The following is a 21095-nucleotide window of genomic DNA, read 5'->3' as shown; positions in this document are numbered from 1 at the left end:
GCTGTGGTAGGAAAGGGCCGGGTCTGTGGCCAAGTTACACAGGAGCTGAGGGGACCAGGAGCTTCCCTGCATGCACAGTCCAAGTGCTATGGGCCCTTGGAGACCTTCTGCCTCTGATGTTCCAGCTACTGTGTGCTGGCTGCCAGGGCCTGCAAGTCGGTTGCAAGTGGCACTTGGCTGGGCCAAAACTGCAAGTGTGCCACTTGTACAGCTGGGCTGGTGGCTGACCTGGTGTCTCCTTGTCCTGGCTGTGCTGTATGAGACTCCCATCACACAGCAGAGGAGTCTGAGTCCCAGCAGATGCTCTGAATGAAGAAGTGATATTTTCATGTGAGAACTTCTACATCTCAAGTGAAGATAGGAGTTAATCGGAATATTTTGCAATCTGGCATTGATTTCAGCTTGCTTCTGTCCAAAACTGTGCCCCCAACCCATGAAAAAAGATTAATGTTTTTCTAAAAATACAGAGACCTATCACTTAAAATTATTTTCTGAGTAGAATGAAGATTTTCACTCTTCTTGGAATAGCTCTCTGTTCCCTTCCAGTATTTTTCATGCACACTTTTAATTAATATTGGGGGAAATAAACTGGAAGATTCAGTTGAGCTGAGCAAAGTAGCTCCTAAAAAATAAGCCCTGGATGCTAGAGATGCTTGAGATTTTGGTTCAGCTTGAGGTTTTGGTTCAGCTTATGGACTTTGTGCCTAGGTGAGTACATGTTTGCTCTACACCCGGCTCTGAATTTATAAGGCAATTCCTTTTGAAAATAATAATAGTAAAAAAATTTTTTTCTGTAGTAAGAAAGAGCTGTCTGTGCATTTTGGTTAGGGTACTCTGACAGTTAAGGCTCAGATTCTGAAATTTCTTTACAGACAAAACTCCCATTTAAAGCAAAAATAAGCACTGCCTGAACTTAGGATTGAAGACAGAGCTGTTGTGGTCATGCAGTCTGACCCCTATAAGAGCAGGGCACTCCTTTTCATTTAACAATCTGCTGAGCAGCAGCTGTTAACTTTTTGAAACAACCAAAATGCTTCAAAATATCAAGTGTTTGCTTCAGAAATGTGTGTCAGTTCTAAGGCATAACCATTTTTCTTAAGAAACCTTTCACTTTTTTAGAAGAAAATTGCCAGTTTTATATTACTGAGTCTGGTTATTATACTATATTTCCAAGAGGCAAAAAAACCAAATTACATTATTTCAGGCCATAATTTGTCTTGCTTCCTAGTGGATTAATTTTATTTTTCAAATCAATGTCCTTAGATTATGGTCTTGTACAGTTTTAGCTTTCACAGTCTATAAAAGTAGTTGCAACTTTGTGAGTTAGAATACATGTCAATACATCTGTTTTGTTTAGAAGTGCTAACTTTTTGACGAAATACAGGAAAAATAGATGTCATTTGCGTTGAAAATCTACATCAAGGCACAGTTCATCAGCACTCAGAAGGATTTGAAACTTCAAAAGTACAACTCCCAGTTCATGCGTAAAAGGATCATTATCCATTATGCTTACAAATAAAGTAAAACACAATGGAAAATGCACAATAGATCACAAGCATCAGTTGTATGCATTTGAAAACATTTATTTTTAAGAGAGTTCTTGGCATGTAATTTCTTCTCACTGCAGTGTTTTTCACTGTAGATGGATTCATACAGTCTTATATGTGTGTATATATTTGGAAGACTGTCTATGCATGTATTTCCTTGGGGAGGTCTTCACAGTAGCTACTACAGTGGTCAACTGTAGATAAATAGATAAAGAGAACTGTTGGTTTTAAATAATTGTTCTTTGTGTGCTATACAACAGCACTTTTTGGTAGTTCCATTTGTGTGTAGAGTATTAATTAAGAGATAACTGTCACTGCAGGTTGGCTGCAGAAGGCTGCAGGATCCAGCAGAGAGATAAATGCCAATGCCAAGTCATACAGGTTGGAGAGCATACAGGAAGTCCATAATGAAAAACTAGTTTAAAATTAAAACTCACTTGTTACTAACTTACTGTTTTATATGCAGAGATGAAAAGGTCCAAAATGCAGTCATTACCAGGTGCAGGGGCTTGGGGGTTCTTAGGGGCTTTTCTGGGTCAATCTAGTGTGATACACTAGAAATTGAAATTTTGGGATGCAATCAGTAAACTTGTTAGGAGGGTATAGGTGCCCTTTTTAACAAGAGTCTGTACAGCTTTCAGCACACTGGGAAGTCTTAGAACAGATTGCAAAGAGTCATCTCAGCTTGATTCAGAAGGCTTGTAAGTGTCCTTCATGTTTGAAAGTGTTTTGGTTTCTAATTAATTTAGCCAGAAGACATGTTATTTCTGACCTTCAAAAACCACTGCCTGTCTCATCCAAGTTTTACAAGATCCTTAAACTATTAAATCAAAACAAAACAAAAACAACCAAAAAAAGCCAAACAGCAACCTGCCACGAGCAGCAAAGTACAAAATAGAGATATATAGCTATTCTTAGTAATCAATTATATGTATAATATGTTTTTCCACAGTATGGGGTCTGGGTTTGGGTTTCTATGACATAGTAGTACCATTTAATATAACATGAAATCTTCATTTCTATTAACTCACCAGCCAAAATCCCATTAATTTCAGTAGTGAGATATCTACTTTGCAAATTGTAATTTAATACTATTTTCTTACTGACATTGAAGTCACTAAGAATCTCTTTACCACTTCAAAATAAGACTCTCCTTCTGTGTGGTTGAGATGTAGATAGAGGATTTTTTTTTTCTTCAGTCTCAGTTGCAAGGACTGCCAACACTGTGAATGGAAAAATGCACTGTTCTGCCATAGCTAAACAGCCTGAACAGAGCTGTGTACTGTGTACATCAGAAATTGTACATAATTTTTGTACATAGGATTTATGCAACAAGATTGAGAGTAAAATAATGGCCCTTCAAATTTTTATAGTGAAATTACTTTTTCAAAGTATGTAACTTGCAATGCATCTTATGGAAGTAAGTTGATAATGCCAAGCTTTTAGGGACAATCTAGATATATGTTCAGCATTAAAAGAAATTCATGAAGCAATGAAAACTTCACATTTTTAAGATCATGTTTCAGCTCAGGAAAGTTTTCGTTGCTTCATGAATTACAGTCAGAAAAATCTGATTCATAATAAGAATAGAAAATAAACAAGTTTTTTTCTTTATTCTTAGTGTCAGTGCCAGCAAAATCTCTCTGCTTTAAGAGTTTGAATCTGGTGGGAAGATTTCTTACGTGCACATGGTCATCTATTTCAGCCTGCCCACCCTGCAACAGCAGGTCATTACTACTGCTTCTCTCCCATCTTACTTTTCTCCTAAATGCCATTTTCTAAAACTGTCTGGCACTACTTTCTCTGAAATACATTTAGTGGAGATGCAGTTCATCCAGGCACTCAGTGGTGTTGTTGAAGCAGAGTGTTTCTGTAGCAACTGGTGACCTATTGAGGATGAGAGCTGAGCAGTTGTTGGGTTCATTCTTTGTAATACCATGTAAATAAGCTTAAATGCTGCAAATAGCTTATCTTTTTTTTTTTTCCTCCTTTTTTTCTAAGGGAAGGCAGCTTGTACATAACTGTAAATTGGAGTTGTGGCCAGGTGGAAGTGTCTGAGGCTCTGGCATTGAAGGCACAGCTCTGCACTGCTCTGCCCCCAGTCCTTCCTAAACTCTGCAGCAGCCCCACTCTCTTTCCCTGCTGTGATACCTGTGGAGTTGGGCAGCACCAATTGACAAAGGCTCAGCTTTAGATTTAGTAAAGCCTTAATATACTTAATACAGAAATTCCTGTACATTACTTCTACTCAATTGTTGCAGTCTTCCCCATTGTTTATTTGCTATCTTTTTATGGGTTGCACTTATCATACTTGTCCCTTTGATCTTTTGGATATGTGGCATCAGTTCTGCTTCCAATTTTTAATTCGTGCTATGTTTTAGATCAGTGCTGATTGTGGCAGAGAACACTGTCCTTTTTTTTTTAAACATAATTACCTTGTATATATGTATTTAATGCATCCATTATTAGCTCAGGTGTATTTATTTTTAATGTTCTTCTTACAACCTATTTTCTTTGTGTTTTACTTTCTTTGGAGACTCATATACTTAGCAAATGTATTCATCTCTTCACATATTGCTATATTGAATCTGTTCTTGCTGGAGTTTGGCTGTATTTTGCATTTTCACGTAAGATAATTTTTTTGAAGTACATAAAGATCATTTAAAGTCATATGTTTTCAATTATGAAAATGCTAACAAAATAAAGTGGTTTTTTCCTCCTAATTAACCTAAAACATGAGATTTAAGTACTCTTAAGTCCAGCATGTTTGCCTGTGAAAAATATCTTATTATTGAATCAAGTTCACATATTAAAAACAAGAACTTTTGCTTTTTTTAAATACAGGCAAGAAAGTCAAAGTAGAACTACCAAATGTCTTGCTATGTGGGCACCAAAAGAAGCAGACTGGAGAGAAAATCAGAAGTTGTATTTTTCTGGGTTTTCTTAGAATGAAATATTCTTAGTGTAGTATACTTGTAAGATGTGTGGAAAAAGTGTTATAATCAATCTAATTGGCTTTTTTCATAGTTAATAATTTTTATGATTTATAAATTAGTTTGTTACGGCTTCAAGAGGGGATATTGCCAAATATTTTTAAATGCCTTTCATTCCATGTAAAAAAAGAATTGGAAAGGAATATGCACATCATTTACGATTCCTCTAGAAAGTGTGTTAAGTATTTTTTTTTCTTAATGTGTAGCTTATTCTATAAATGGCAGTATAGATAGCTATCTCTCTTTTCACTTGCAATCAAAGAGGAGCTCACTGCAAAAATCTGCCAGTTCTGGATGAAACTGTACAGAAATAGGTGTCCCAGCTGGTTGGCCTTGGGTTCTTGTGAAAAATTGGCTCACATATTACAGCTGCTCCCCTTTCTCTGCAGACCATGTAACTTTGTGACAAGAAAGCAACAAAAGAAGGGCTAAGGACAATAGCCATCCTTTATTGGGTGAAGGGGGAAAATACAGTGATGAAGGATGAGAAAGAGTCTGAGGTAACTTAATGCCTTCTTTGCCTCAGTCTTTAATAGTAAGACCAGCTGGCCTCAAAGTCCCCAGCCCCTTGAGCTGGGAGACAGGAATGGAGGAGCAGAACGAAGCCCCTGTAAAAGAAGCAATAGTCAGTGACCTGCTATGCAACTTAGACACCCACAAGTCTATGGGGCTCAAGCCAGGGGTACTGAGGGAGCTGGCAGAAGAGCTCAGCAAGTCTCCTCCAGTCATTTACCAGCAGCCCTGGTCAAGTGTGGATGTCCCAGGCAACTGAAGTTGGATAATGTGACACCTATCTACAGGAAGGGCCAGAAGGAGGTTCCAGGGCTCCAGACCTGTCAGCCTGACCTCAGTGCCGGGCAAGGTGGTCTCTGCCAAGCAGATCATCTCAAGAGCCATCATGCAACATGTACAGGACAAACAGGGGATCAGGCCCAGCCAGCAGGGGTTTACAAAAGGCAGGTTCTGCCTGACCAACCTGGTCTCCTTCTGTGACAAACTAAGCCACTTGGTGCATGAGGGAGAGGCTGTGGATGTTGTCTACCAAGACTTAAGTAAAGTTCTTGACACTTTCTCCCACAACATTCTCCTGGAGAACCTGGCTTCCCATGGTATGGCTGGGTGTCCTCTTTGCTGGATTAAAAACTGACTGGATGAGTAGGCCCAGAGAGGTGGTGGTGAATGGAATGGCACCCAGTTGGTGGCTAGTCACTAGAGTTCCTCAGGGCTCTGTACTGAGGCTAGTCCTCTTTACATGTTTTATCAATGATCTGAAGGAGATCAAGTGTGCCTTCATCCAGCTCACAGGTGACACCAAGTTGGGCAGGAATATAGGTATGCTAGGGGGTAGAAGGTTCCACAGAGGGATCTGGACAGTCTGGATCAATGGGTTGAGACCAATTGTAGGAGGTTCAACAAGGCCAGGTTCTGGGTCCTGCACTTGGGTCACAACTCCATCCAATGCTACAGGCTCAGACAAGAGTGGCTGGAAAGCTGTCTGGCAGAAAAGGACCTGGAGATGCTGGTCAACTGCCAGCAGAACATGAGCTAGCAGCATGTCAGGACAGTTTATCTTGAATATTAGGAAAAATTTCTTCGCTTAAAGGGTGATCACAGCTTGGAACAGTCTGCCCAGAAAAGTGGTTGAGTCTCTCTTCCTGGAAGTGTTTTACAGACATGTAGAGGTGGCATTTAGGGACATGGTTTAGTGGTGGACTTGGCAATGCTGAGTTAAAGGTTGGACTCAATGATCTTAAAATTCTTTTCCAACCTAAATAATTCTACAATTGTAAGACCTGCCTGCTAGAATTAGGGTTATTTATAAAAAGTTGGATAATTTCCTGGTGGTCTTACAGCCCTAATCAACTGATTTTTGCAGTAGCAGAGATCTGTCCCTGCTGAGTGTAGTGGTGGGAGTTCTGCTAATATCCTTGCACTTCCACCCCACACCTGACACATGGTGTTTTCTGAGATGAGAAATTCAGTAAACCAGGGCACACAAGTGGTGCATGTTCTGGATGGCTACTCAGCAGTGCAGTGCAGTGTCAGCTAGCCATGTTGCACTGAGACAATTAATAGTTTTGAATAAATGAGGGAGTTTACAAAACAATTAAGGATCCTTGGACATGACACATTTTCAGGCAACGTGTTTTGTATGATTATGATTTGTGCAATCAGGGCTCTGTTATGCCTGAAAGGTAATGAGTGTAAGTTGAGAAGGAGAAAGGAAGCATATTAAGAAGTGTTATATATTGTAAAGTCCAAAGATACTACTGAAATGTTGACTTGATTCAGTCAGTACATACACATCTGGAACATATTACTGCAGCTCTCCTCTAAGAGAAGTCCAAAGCAAGTAAAGGAGTTTTATTCCAAGATTAAAAAAAAATATTACAAAACCCCCTACTTTTTTTTTATTGGAACTATTCAAAAAATAAAATACAATGGCTGCCTAAATCAGTTTAAGTATATCATAAATAATGCATTAAATATTCCATCAAGAAATAACCACAAAGTCAGGTTACTGAAGCAAGCAATGGGAAAAATCAAGGTGTAGCAAGAAAACCTGCTGTAATTTTATCTCGGGCTACAAAATGTGTCCATTCCCTTCTTCTAAATTCACAAGCTGAGCCCTGTAAAATGTCATTCCTCCATATTTTTTATTTCCCTGATTGTAAACCTTGAGTTTTACACAGGAGCTACTTGACTAATAGTAAGTGCTCACTTTCCTTCCAGGACCAAGCCTGCATCTTAAATTATAATAATATATGTTGTGCTGTTTACTACAAAAAGGGGTTAATGATATGTGGAAGAATTAAGTGAATAGTTTGTGGTGAGGCTGTCATAGGTTTCTTCCCAGGGAAACCAACTGGTAAGGTTGTAGCAACGTTTTAGAGATATTTAAGAGCGTATAAACTGAATGTGAAATAAAAGAAAATTCAAAATTAATAATTAGCATGATTCTAGCAGGGTACAAGGGAGGTGGAGGGAAGGTAATTCAAGCTACTGGTGCCAGTATGATTTATTAACATTGAGAAGCACAGCACCTATGCAGCATAACCATACTACTAAGTACCATAAAACCAAATCATTATATAATGAAAAAAAGGCTCTCCTCTAATTTAAATTTAGATTTATAGTTATGAATTATAACCATGCAGATTAATCTAATTTTGGTTTTAACATAAATTATGTAATAAAGCTTCTTCATATTCTGGCACATTCCCCACCTACAGGCAACAACACTTTATTCAAAAGTAGTCCAGCAATCCTACTCTGAGTAAGATCTGTGCTCACTAAAGACTATAAAGAACCTATATATTCATAGGGTAGATTAGATAATTGTTTCTCTGTTGCATTCTGGTCTAATTATTGTTTAATTGAAGGACTACGTGCATTGTTATGATATCGTAAGGCTTTATTTAAATCTGTCTTTCTCCATGATGACTTTAAGATACTTTCAAGATGCAGGAATGGGATGTAGTCATTGTTTATGCATGTTTTAAAACACCTTGTGCAGATGGACATAAGTTTGACTGGTGAAACATTTTGATAGGTTTTAAATGGTATGTGTCTGAGAAACACTGCTGAAAACTAAAAGTTCTGTCAGAGTAACTGCTGTGGTAGAAATTTACAGCGGTGAGTTTCCCTGTATATGTGAACTTGGGAAACTGGTCTTTTTTCTCTGTTTCTGTGCCTGCCTATTTGTATTACTTTATTGCACTAGAAGATTTTAGACAGGAGTGTCCCACTGAAAGAAGCAATCCTGTATGATAAACACTGTTCATTGGAATATCAAGTCATGGCATTATGTTATGGTTTCTAAAACACTTAAACCAGTTTATTTCAGGCAATTGTCATATTTTCTTTGTCCATCTTTTTTTCTTGTTTGAAGTAGAATATTCATCTTTTGGTGATACAAGAAATCAATTATTTGTTTTTCATGTGATATCTTGACCCTTATTTTAAATGCTTTTTATTTTTTTATAGGTCCTCCCATGCCATCCTCTTCATCTAGTCCATCAGTTACTGAACATTTACACTCCCCTCCTCCATCACCCAATCTCCATGACAACCAGAGGTGGTTATTAAGTAATAATGCCAGCCAGCCAGTTCAGGACTCTGATACAGATGAGGACTATACTGCCGGCTCATATCTAGTACAGACCAGTGATAATCCAGTATCTGTCCCAGGTCATGGTAAGAAGAGGACACTTTGTCCATAGTTTAAATACCCTTTTATTTTCCATCTTCTTAAGAAATTGTCTAACAAAACTTAAATATATCAAAATGACTCTGTATTTTAAACTGATTTTTCCATAAATGCCACAAATTGTTTCTATTTTACTGTAAGAGAAGCAAGAGTAGAAAATAACTGCTAATATAGAAAAGATAATTTAAGTCCTTTAACAGGCAATGCTTATGTGAAGCAGTAGCTATTAATGATTTATTGTGTAATCTAATTTTTAGCAAGTGACTAACCTTTAGTTGTACTTTTTAAAGGGTACGCTGAAGTTGGTTAAACTGTCATGATATTTAGCTTCAGAATAATGTAAAAGTTGTCTTTTACTACCTCATCAAGTTTAGCAGGTTCCAGCCGTTCCTTTGATTTCCTAAGGGAAGGAGAGGAGGATTTTTTTTTACTGGATAGGGCACTCAAGACTGGAAGAAAGCTCTAAAGAGAGCTATGAGATGACAGGAGGCAGTGGTGGTTTCTGAGATATATGTTTGCACGTTTCTCTTCCTTCCAGCTACTATCAGTAAGCAAAAGGAGTGACATACTTTAAACACCAGTGCCTGCTTAAACATTGTGCCCAAAGAAACCACTTTTTTCTCTTTATTTTTTTTTCTTTTGATGTGAGAAAATATATTAGCCACAGGTTTCCATTTTTGTTGCATGACTGAACAGATTTTCTTGGTATAGGCATAGGCAGACTGGAAGAATATTTTTTTTAATTCACAGCCCTTCTTGGGTAGATCAGCAAAGCTTGGGACAAGCCACTTCAAATTCTAAGAACGATTTCTGTCTTTTGATGTTTAAAATCTCACCTACAGATGAACCACTAGAGGGGGTATGGAGAAATATTTATCTGCAGATTGCACATCAGCTGATTGGACAGAATTATTTAGTCAAGCATAACACTAAATTTTGAGCTTCTCTTCTTAGCTTTGAGGGGAGTTTTGGTGTCGAGTCTAAAAGGCCAGTCTGCTAAGAGCACTTGTGTATGTGAATTTGACACATTGGATTAAGGTCTTTAAAATTAATGATAACTTTATTTTTGCATGTTGAACTTGCTCAGTATTTAATCTGTGAAGAACTCAGAAAATGGCCATGCATTGTCATAATCAGGGTATGCTATCTTTCTTTTAATTCTAGGAATATGAAATCTGTTAGAAAATATGTTCATTATCCAAAAGATAGCCTGATTTAGTTCAATAAGTCAACATATTTAGATTACTATATCCTACAACCCTTCTTTTATAAATGAAAAATGAAAAAGCAAGACAAAACTGCTAAAAATTTTGAATAGTTGGGAGGATCTGCATGCATCTCTTAGGAAGCTAGTAAATGTTCATCATTGCTCTAGATTTTAGTCTTCTTGTTGCTTCTGAAATTTTGAACAGTTGCTTGCCAGTAAGTTTACCAACCTTGAGGAATGTTCCTTAACCTGTTTCATCCCAGAAAAGCTAAATTAATTTCATCTGATCCTGTGTCAAGTCAAGTCTCAGCCTTTTAGCAGAGCATCAGAGTGGTTTTGATTACAAATAGGATGGGAGTTAGCACTGTGGTATGTGTTGATACAGTTGTTCTTTGTAAGACTTTTGCTAAGCAGAAGGAAGACCCAGCATATTCTGCAAGTATGTGTTCTTTTTGCTTTTCCCTCTCTCTTCCCACTGATCTACCCTGTATCCTCTACCTGCAGATGTCTGATACTCACTCCTTCAGCATGTATGTGTGGTAGAAGTGTTGGCAGTTCCTGCTGTCAGATGATCTTTCTCTCCACAAGATTAGTTTTGTTTTTAGAAGTGCCTCAGTTTGCTAACCACATATACTGTATGTATAGTGATTGCCATAATTTGAGTCAGGCTTGTTGCTTTCTGCTGGTTAAGGAGAAGATAATAGCTCTTCAGGTAGTGGACTTCCATTTCCACAGTCAGCTGCAAAATGAGGGTTTGTGTTACTTGAAGAAAGATTCCTTTCACTCAGCACATAAATGAATATTGTTTGGATTATCTACTTGATTTGCTAATGATTGATTTCTCAGAACATATGCTGATGGCCTATTGGTAGGAAAAAAGTATGTTCTTTGTAAAACAGGGAAAAGCAGAATTTAATAAGTTAGCTACAACTTTCTCCTTCTTGATGATATGCATGGTTGTGTAGCATTGCATTGTAGTATGTGGATCTCTCAAATTCTATCCTATCAAGTCAGTATCATTTAATTGTAGCCTTTAGTATGCTATTATTTGATTATTGCATTTTCTTTAGCTAAAATAGTAAGTAATGCAGGATGTGTAGCACTTTCACAGAAAGAAGGGTTTTTTTTCACCAGTTGTCTTTTCTTTTGCATCCTCACATAGGCTTTCAATGCTATCTTATCTTAATGGTTTCAAAGTAAATCCAGTGTCATATTCCAGATGACTTTGTCCAGTGTTTTTGTTGGCAGAGGGTGAGAGAGAGATCACTGCTGAAGCATTTAGAGATAAAAAAGTGCTGACTGAAAACAATTATATTATTGAACTGCTTTCAGTTATATTGACTTTATTTGAATAGCAAGTTGGATTAACATCTTCTTAGTCTATTCAAACATCTGATCGCTTTCCTTTAGAATTAGTTCATTTGACCAATGTATTTTATTTGATTGGCTCACTCAAAATTTAAAGGATCTGAATATGTGTGTGGAATTATATTAATCTCTGATGCTGGGTTTGATTAGCTTGTTTTGTTAACCAATGGGAATTAGCTTCTTTTCTGGAATTAGCTTAAAGAGCAAAAAGAATTAGTAAAATGAGTTACCAGATGCTTACCATGAGAAGCTATGGTCTACATGGAGGTATTACTAGTAGCTTTAAAAATTCAGATCAAGTGAGGACTGTTGTGGACAGTTTAATAGGAATAATTTAGTTTCTCTAAGAGCAGTGTGTTAGTAAGTCATGAAACTCAGGAGGAGATAAATTTTAGGACTATCAGTTGCAAGTCTTCTTTTACATAGCATATCTGATTGATTCTACTTGTTCCTCTTCAGGGTGCAGCTCAGTATATGAACTGTTCCAGCAGTCAGTTTGTTTGCCTACTGCTATCAGAACAATTTATTTATTACATTTATTGTTTTTAGAAAGAACAGCAAAATGGTTTATAATAAACAGGAACATCTGAATACATTTGCAGGGAAATTAAACAGTTGTTAAAGTGAGAGGGAGAGTAGAGTGAACTGGGAGCTGGGAAGAAAGAATTCTTGAATGTGATTGAGGTGGAGGGTTTCCTTATGTCACTAAGCCTGCTTACAAAAAATAGAAGTAATGTAGTATCTTTATTTAGGCATTTTGATAAGTTTCTTAATATTTTTCCATGAAAAGTTATAGATTAGACAAAATTTGGAGGGAAATTTATTGAAATTAGTGGCAGCTTATCCTTTTAACACAAAATTTAATATAATGATAAATAAAGTGCTAAATTCTTGGTTTAAGCAGAGAGTATGAAGACAAGATATAGTTAATATTTAATGCTTACCACTGACAATGAAATTGAAGAGTCTGAATTAGAAACTCAGATTTGAGAATTTTTAGCCCTAAATTGGAGATATTATGGGAGAACCATAAAATGCAAAATAGAGAAGGATGTACTTCACAGCAGCATTGTATAGTGCATTTGAACATCAAGGTTCTTGTGTTTCTTAATAGCAATTCGTGATGGTAGTTAATGTAATGGGAAGATCTGAAACAAATTCAATATAATATAAACTGGTTTTCTGTTGTCCTTGATCAAGTATCTGCCAGGTAATGCACAATAAACAAGATTTTGCTCCAGCCACATGGGAACTGCAGATTGATGGGCTTTTCAGTTCAAAATGGCTAAGCCTTCCTACAAATATGGGAATCTGGAGCACAACTCTGAATTTAAACTTGTGAAAGAGAAAAAAATAATGTAATAAAGCTAGTTGAATCAAAAGGTATCTGAACTCTGCATTCAGAGGTCTCATTGTAGGACATCTCACTTACAGACACCAAATATGCTGAGGCATAATTCTCCTATAAATTAAGGAGTTTAATTCATGATGATTCATTAGAACATGATGGAAGAGGAGATACTGAAGTATCTGCCATACCAAAATTATTGTTTTTATTATCCCACAATGTCAAGAAGCCAAGGTCAAGAACCTTTTGCTTTTGTACAGGTCCCTAAGGGAATAGGTGCCCAATGCTCAAGGCTAGCACTAGTAAAGACCAGATATAACACATGTATAGAGGACAGATGTGAATTTTATTAGGAGTTTGTTAAGGGCTTTTTACTCTTCAGATTTTCCCTCCATCTCTTATGTTTTCTGCATAGATACCACAATTCATATATAACTAGCATAATTTAACAATCTGCCTCACTTCCACCTTTTTCTTGCCACCAAGAGCAAAATTAAATGGAAGTGTGATTGGAAGTGCACACAGGGATTTGTGCTATAAGGTAGTGGAAGATGCTAGTGACTTTTAAGGCATCTTTTCTTCTCATGCAGCTACTATCAGGGTGGGAAGAGGAAAATGGGATTTTTCCCTTCATACCCAACTGGATTGTGAGAAGGTTGGAAATAACTTGTGAACATTGAAAAGGCCCATGGCAAATTAAGTCTTAGCCAATGTGAAAGTACCTTGTGTGGCTTTCTGGAACTGCTTTAGTGCCTACTAAACACTTCCCTGTCCTTACTCCATCTCTCTGTTTTGCCATAGTTACTCCACAAAGGGTTGCATGTGCTGGTGAGCTAGAACTTGGCAGCCAGGCTGTCACCTGCCATGTAATTTCACAGAAGGAGTTCTTTTGATATCCTAGAATATTCTTAGTAGGAAGAAACCCACAAGAATCATTGAGCACAACTTTTAAGTGGATGGTCACACAGGGATTGAACCCATAATGTTGGTGTTATTAGCACCATGCTCTAATGAACTGCATTTTAGTAGTGTAGGTTATTGGGGAATAAAAGGAGAGGGAAGGGGGTGTGTGGGTGTTCTAGGACACAGGGAAACAAACTTGAGGTCATGAGATTAAATGCTTTAAAGCTCTTCAGGTTTTGTTCAGTGAAATATATATATTTACTTCTTTTCCTTTTCATCATTCTCAGAACTGTCAGTCATGTGGAATTTCTGAAGGTATCCACATGCCTAATTTTCACTGTTGTCTTACACATTGTTTAATGAGATTTTTATCTCTTATCTCATAATTCATGATAAATTAAATTTTGTCATTGTTGTATCAGTACACACAATTTGTCTTCAGGTCTGACACTTGTTACTTTAAAAATAAATCAGACCTGTTTCGATTGAAATATTCTGTGATAATAAATTAGGATTAATGGTTCAAACTAGGAGGAGTTGTATTGAAGAACATCATGGGGATATCCTATAATCTTGGTTTTATTTAGCATTCTCATTATTTATATGGATGACATAGTAAAAATGTTCCCAATGGTACTAAATAGCAAGTGTTCTGAGTGCCAACTAGAGACAAAATGTTAATAGAAGAGGGCAAGGAAAGATCATTAATTGTATAGCCAAAAACTAATAAAATGAAATTAGAACTGAAAAATACAAGCTGGTCTAAAGTGCAGTGTATTCAGGAAAAATCTAAGGAGAAATTGTTATAGAGAGCTTTAATTAGGTGTTAATCTGCAGCATGATCTGACTCATAAATACAGTTGGAACTGCATATACAAATATATCAGCAAAGAGGGATTCCTAGGCATAGCATCAATGGAAATATCAGTTTGGAATTCAGACATCTTGCTTCCTCCAAATTCCTGTCAAATTCTCTTATTGCTCTTTATTTTACTGTTCAGATATATGTGAATGGAAACAATTATGAGGTTGGAGATATTACTGTATGGGAGTAGGTAAGAGATTAAACTTTGGCTCAATATATGGCCTAAGCAATAATTAATTGCTGGTAAACAGAAGCTAATAACCAAAGATAGAATGGAACATGTTGCATGTGGTGTGGGGATACAATTAAAAATAATAGGATGAAAATAAGGAAAGGAAAGATTAGGCACATGGTTAGGAAAAACTGTTTAACAGTAAACTACGTTAAGATATGAATGTCTGTCCCAAGGATGGGACAGAAGCTGTCACTTTGTAACATGATATTAAAACAAATAAAAATGTAACTCATACTTCTGAGAACAAAACCTACGTTCAATTAGGAGAAGGTGAACCGAGGTAACCTCCTGGAGCTTTTCTAGTGATACTTGTGTGCATTTCAAATCAGGTATATGTGAGTTTGGAGTTTATGACAGATCTTCTTACTAAGCTATGGCCACTTCTGTTATGTTAGCAGCCTGAATGTTGAAATGCATTGCCTGTTTAAATGTTACAGAAAATGTCCTGTAGCCCAGACCTCACTCTGAAATTGTCCAGACCTTCCAAAATACAATATTTGCAAAACATGCTGGACCATTCTATATCCTGCAGAATTACAAAATAAGATTCCCAGTTCTCAGTGAAAACTGCCAATGTCTTCTGGGCATGCACATACTCATGTAAATATTTTGTAAGCAAAAATGCTTGATACCCATAAATTCACAATGCCCGTGATGCTGAATAGAGGTACTTGACAAGCGTTCTGTAAATACAGAATAAGTTCATGTTATGAAAATACAGGCCGACTTTTTTTTCACAGGCCAGAGACAGTTTTGTTTCAGCCAGTGTGTAGCAGTGCTTGCAGCCTTCCTTGGTAGTTACAGAAACACGTAAATCTTTTATGGTCCAAAGTCAGATATTGCAGGAAGGCAAATATCTTTCAGGAACTACAGATCAACAGATTTAGCTGTTCCACTTGCTTGGGGCAAATATAGTTGCCTTAAAAACTTGAAAATTGTATCTTGAATGCTAGCCAGTTTATTTTTTGTCTTTTTTTGATATTTGATTTCAATTTCATGAATCCATCTTTTTATCCTCTTTCATTGGTTTTTAAGCCAAAATTCTGTCAACATTGTTCCCTTAATGTACAAAAATGTACATTTGTTCATTTTAATTAAGCATTCAGTCTGTTTGCCAAGAGCAAATTGCAGTTCCCCTTCCAAAATCAAATTTTGCAAAGTGGTGGGCAATTACTTCTCATATCTGATTGTTTTAAGTCATGTTTTGCTCCTAAGAGATTTTTGTAGTTTTCAATCTCGTACTATGTTAATTAATAGAAGAGCCAAGACCCAATTATTTCTCCTCAGATTGTGGCCTTTGTAGCCTTCAAAGAACAGTCTCCCCCACACCTCCTGTATCATTAGCCGCAAAATATCTTTCCAGAGATGATTTTGGCCTTTTCACGAATCAAAGGATTCAGAGTGACAAATTATCCATCTTATACTCGAATGCATGCCAGATGGGACAACCTGCCAACTGTGTATCGTAGTGCGGATATGATCTGATGTTGAGACATTTTCTCCACTCCTTCTTCCCCATCAAAAATCATATTACAGAAAATCAGGCAGTTTAAGAAAATCTGTGAAGATAAATGCATTCTGAAATACAGTGAAACGTAAAAGCAGAATATTGTTTTACTGAAGGAAGAATGCTACACCCAAATGTCAGCTCACTTGAAGTGAACTAACGTGTACCTGGCGTGATAGATGAACATAAGAGTCAAAAATGCATCTTTTCTTCTTGCCAGTGCTTGCACACACATCGTTTCCTTTGACTGCTTGATTACAGAACAGACATTCCTAATTGCAAGATAAGGAGCTTGAATTTAAATTCTGTCACAGTTTAAGGGAAGAATCCTGAAGTTGCAATCAGGAACGAGAATGTACTGCTCTTGTGCAGAGAGTAGGCTGTAAGAAATTTATGGTAGAAATTCATCTGTAATATGGAAGGCAGAAGGACAAGGAAACAGTCACATAGGGGGTTTATTTTCATTATAAATTACAAATCTGAGGACTTCACCCAGGTACTGCTTATGCTGACTTCCAGAGGAGCAAATGTTTTGTGAGTGCACAGCAAATAACTTGTATGACATCAGGAGCCGATGCAATTGTCACATCATCACATTAAACTCTTTTATTTTGATTTTTTTATTATTTTATTTTAGGGAAAGGTGTAGTATTTTTAACTCTGTAATGCAATGCAAAATCTTTTTTAAAAAGCCATTTTTAGAAAGGGAGAACTCAAGATCTTATACATGTTCCCATGTGTTCATCACTTGGTGGCAACAGTCTGAATTTACAGTTTTACAAGCCTTTCTTATGAGCTCTAATGCTCACCAATCCTTGATGGATTTGTGAATGCAAAAGATCTTCTAGAAACATAGAATGAGTTGAAGATTGTGAGTTTTAAATAATTTTGTTTTAATACCTAGTTTATTCCATAGTTCCAATGATTACTATGGCCCGATTCTGTGCTTCTGAGGAATTGCTGTTGGGTTAAATGGAAGTTAATAGTGGAGATTAATACAGAAATCTGGTCACTGTGATGCAGCTGCAATATATGTTTTATTCTATAGTGTTGAAAAGTTCCTGTAGCAAAAAAAAAAAAAACAAACCCAGATCATTTGACAAAAATCTTTAAAAATTCTGATTTGTCTTATCATTGCCTTTTGGTTTTCATTTGAACTCTGTTCTCAGTAGATGTAAATTGGAGGATCATGTTTCAGTGCTTTAAACATGCTGCTTGCTGAAAGTAAACAGGGCTCTCAGAAATTCAGCTGGCAGATTCTTGTTGTGGTCTTTCATAGGAGGAATGCTAAGGATTTTGTGTTTGAGTCACTAAGCAAAAAAAATGTGCATTGGATGATTGTGAAAACAACTTATCTCAAAGTTGTTTTGAAAAGTGAAAAGCTAAACATTTGTCACCTTTAACATCCTTTATATTTTTAAATGTTATCAATAGTTTTAATAGCCAAAGGACTGTGCTTAAAACATGAGTTTTCTACTCTTCTCTCTCATATACAAGCAATTTTTCCATTTAGTATCTTTCTGCGTCTGACGTAGCATTGACATGAATTTATTTGTCACTAACCCATTAGAAGTACACAGGAGTAGTAACCCTGCTTTTTAAGGATGCAGAGATCTGTCTAGAAGGCACATCAGCCTTCCTTTCTCATGCAAGGCCAAGGATTCCTATTGTCAGATGCAGTGGGCATGAAAGCAGCAATTTTACAGCACAAAAACTCCAATAACATTTACTGCGGTTGGCTGAGATTGCAGAGCACACAGGCACTGCTCAGTCTTGGTTGCTTAAGCACCAGCTTCCCTTGGATTTTTGCCAACCTGCACGCTCCAAAGAGACAAGTCCTTTAAGGCAAAAGAGTTTTCCTTGTAACTTGCTTTGGGGTAAACAGACCATTCAGGCATAGTTTATTGCATTACATACTTGACTATGCGTACTGGAATGCAGCAAAGTAATTGGTAGAATTATTTTAATCGTTAGAATTCATAGGTATGAGATACGTTTTCTGAGCCAGGAGGGAGGGGAAAGAAAAAAGTAAGGATGTTTCTATCTGCTAAGTTGCTGATCATTTATTACAAAAGACTAAAAATATTCTTTCCATGGGAATTCTGTATGTTTACACTAGTATCCCTGATACACTTACAGAAAACAGAATTAATTTGCCTCTTTATTGCTATTCTTCTCTTGAAGATAAATCCCATAACAGTGAGCAGCAAGATGCAATGTCAAAGAACAGTTCGTTTATGTAACAGGATACTTTGTTGTCATTAAAAAAACCAAACAAAACAAAGTCCTCAATTTGGAAATACTGTAATCGCAGAATACTCGCAAATTAAAAGGAAGTCAGTTACTGTAAGTCTTGTCATCAATCCAACTCATCTTTGTGTTGGAAAGTACTCTATTTTGCAGTAATCAGCAGTAAACTTATCCCATTATTGCCATAACCTAGAGACTCCAGATGAAATGGTCTCTTAAATATTACTTTGTATGCATTTCTTGAAGCATCAATTTAACGCTGCAGTAGCTATTCAAACAACATACAATGGAATTTATTTGTAATAAGCATGTTATATATGAATATACAGGAGGCTGACTTATCACTGCGTACAAAATATCAGCTACTGCTGATTGTGTCTTTTAGTTCATTCAGAAAGAATTCAGTTCAAGGAAGAGTAAAGCTTTCCCTTGACTTTGTTGCTAGCAGTTGGTTTGAGGGGGCTTGTTTTTCTGTTCATTCTTAAATGCAAAGAAGCCACAAGCAGTTTTTTGTTGAATGCTTCCTTCATTCTCCTCAGCAGCATCCTACATTGTGCTCAGGAAAGCTTTAAAATACTGTCTGTGATATTTCTTGAATCTCTGGGTTACTTTCTGGTAGCTTGTCCTCTGCGCGGTGGTGAAAAGGCGAGGCTAGGGGTGACCTTGCACCCCCATCTCTGTGTACACCAGCTTCCAAATGGCTTCAGAAAACAAGTGAAGCACTTCTAATGAATTGCGCTTTTGATTCTTTGAATCTGCACAGCGTCTCCATCAGGTTTTTACAGCTGGACTCTTCCCGTAATTGCTACTGGGGTGAGATGCACAACATGGGGTTTTGGGAGCTAAGTACTTACATTGTTTTACTGGCCAAAAATATATAACATAGAGGGAGTGACCGACTTCATGAAATTCGCACTTATATATCTTCATGTTCTTTGCCCCTTTCTGACATGCTGCTGATTTGCCAGCAGGCACTCTATATGGGGATTAAAGAAATGGAAAATCTAAGATACAGTTTCTTAAAGCAGCAGTGTATTAGTAAAGAAGTTGTTTGTTATGTCTGACACATGTCCACATATCTGTTTATTTTTATTGGTACTGAAAAATTAGAAAGAAGCACTTCACCGTTTTAATCTTGTTTACATCAGAATATATAGTAATGCTCAGAAAAAAAAGGTATCCACCAATAGAAACAATACCTTATCATTTTCAATTTCCAAGTACTTTTAGATCTTAATGTGTCTTCAGGTATGCACCATTTGTGGCATATATGCCTGGATAATTCAAAAATAATAGGCCTTTTTTGTGCATTTTTCAAGCAATGCAGTATAAAGTTGTTACTTACACCTTGTAATGTATGGTTCTCAAAATTTCAAAATTCACTGCAGTGTTTTTCTTCAGATGTCCTTGTTGATCTATTTCCTCAAGGCCTTTAATCAGTGGTGTGTGATATGGAATATTTTTCTGTTTGTTTATAGTTTTGTATGAATAACTCAAAGTAATTGGCATCAGAATGTACCACAGCATCATGTATGGATCTCTTCCTTGCTCAAGTTGAATTATTTCTTATTTTAATCTAGTCTCCCATTTAAAAGTCTTTGATGTCTCTCCTAATTGTAGTGAATTCTGGCTACTATTGTGTACCTAAGCCAGTAAACAGGAAGGTAGAGATGGAGGATGGGTTAGATATTTTTAAAACTCCTTTCTAGCTTCTAGAAAACCCTCCAGAATTAACTGCTTTACAGGCCTTCTGGACTGGAGGCCCTGAGGGACATTCCTAGGCAGGGTGGAGAAATCAGACAGTATGCTTTCATTGTTTTGAGCCTGAAAGGAAAATACTTCCTTGCCCTATTACAGAGATTTATACTGTTAGCTAGACATTTAAAATTGCTGGGTTTTTTTAGAGAAAAACCAGCAGAATAACAATCAAGTTAAACAGTAAATTTGTTGTTAAACAATCAAGTAAAACAGTACAGCCTGCCCAGATTCATCTAGTTGCTTTATCATTAGTAATACTCAGATCAACATTTCTGTTAAATAAATTTATCTAGAAATTCTTTTGAAAAAGTCTCAAGCTCTGGATGCAGCTTTGCTTCATTGTTATATAATAACTCTCTAGGATCATGGCCCCAACAGAGCAAGTTTTTTTTTCCCCCTCTGTGTATATAAAATTCCTTGAGAGAGAGTTAAAAATCAAGCTAGTAAAGAATGAAATGTTTGTACTTAGGCATTTAAACCACCTATGTATAAAAGTAAGTACCCTGTAGTACCAGTTCTGTGTTAGGGCAGTTGAGTTAGCTTCCATATCCTTCATGCTTTAGCAATGTCGATGTTTTTGTATGGTGTGCTTCCCCAGATTTAACCTGTTCTGTCATATCTTAGGAACAGAGAGTGGCTATAAACTTTGCACCTGGAATCTTAAACTACTATGTATTTATGTATTTTTGAGTGTTGGAGAGAATACTTCTTCTACAAGAAGTTCAAGAAATTTGAAGGCAGAAAGAAAATCCAGAGAATTATTAAAAGATTGTTCAAGAGGGGGTTGTATATGGTTAGTAGTATATATTTTTTCTAACACTAACCCTGAAATAATCAAATGTGAATACACAATAGTCTATAAACAATGCACTAACTTTTCATCTTAGTGATGATAATTAGTGGT

General features: G+C 36.7%; 1 protein-coding gene across 50 annotated transcripts in view; it reads left to right on the top strand.

Moving 5' to 3' along the window:
- Positions 1-21095, top strand: part of TENM3 (teneurin transmembrane protein 3) — a 1286597-nt gene that overhangs the window by 1106318 nt on the left and 159184 nt on the right. For 38 of the 50 annotated variants that reach the window (XM_085578773.1, XM_085578775.1, XM_085578777.1 and 35 more), the window contains one exon: positions 8528-8737. The exons of the other annotated variants lie outside the window; for them this stretch is intronic. In XM_085578773.1, coding sequence (XP_085434899.1) covers positions 8528-8737 — 210 coding nt within the window. The remainder of the gene's footprint in view (positions 1-8527; positions 8738-21095) is intronic. 50 annotated transcript variants of the gene reach the window in all.

This window comes from Lonchura striata, chromosome 4 (assembly GCF_050655825.1).
Source record: "Lonchura striata isolate lonStrDom1 chromosome 4, ASM5065582v1, whole genome shotgun sequence".
Lineage (NCBI taxonomy): Eukaryota > Metazoa > Chordata > Aves > Passeriformes > Estrildidae > Lonchura > Lonchura striata.
This window is presented reverse-complemented; position numbering and strand designations above follow the sequence as displayed.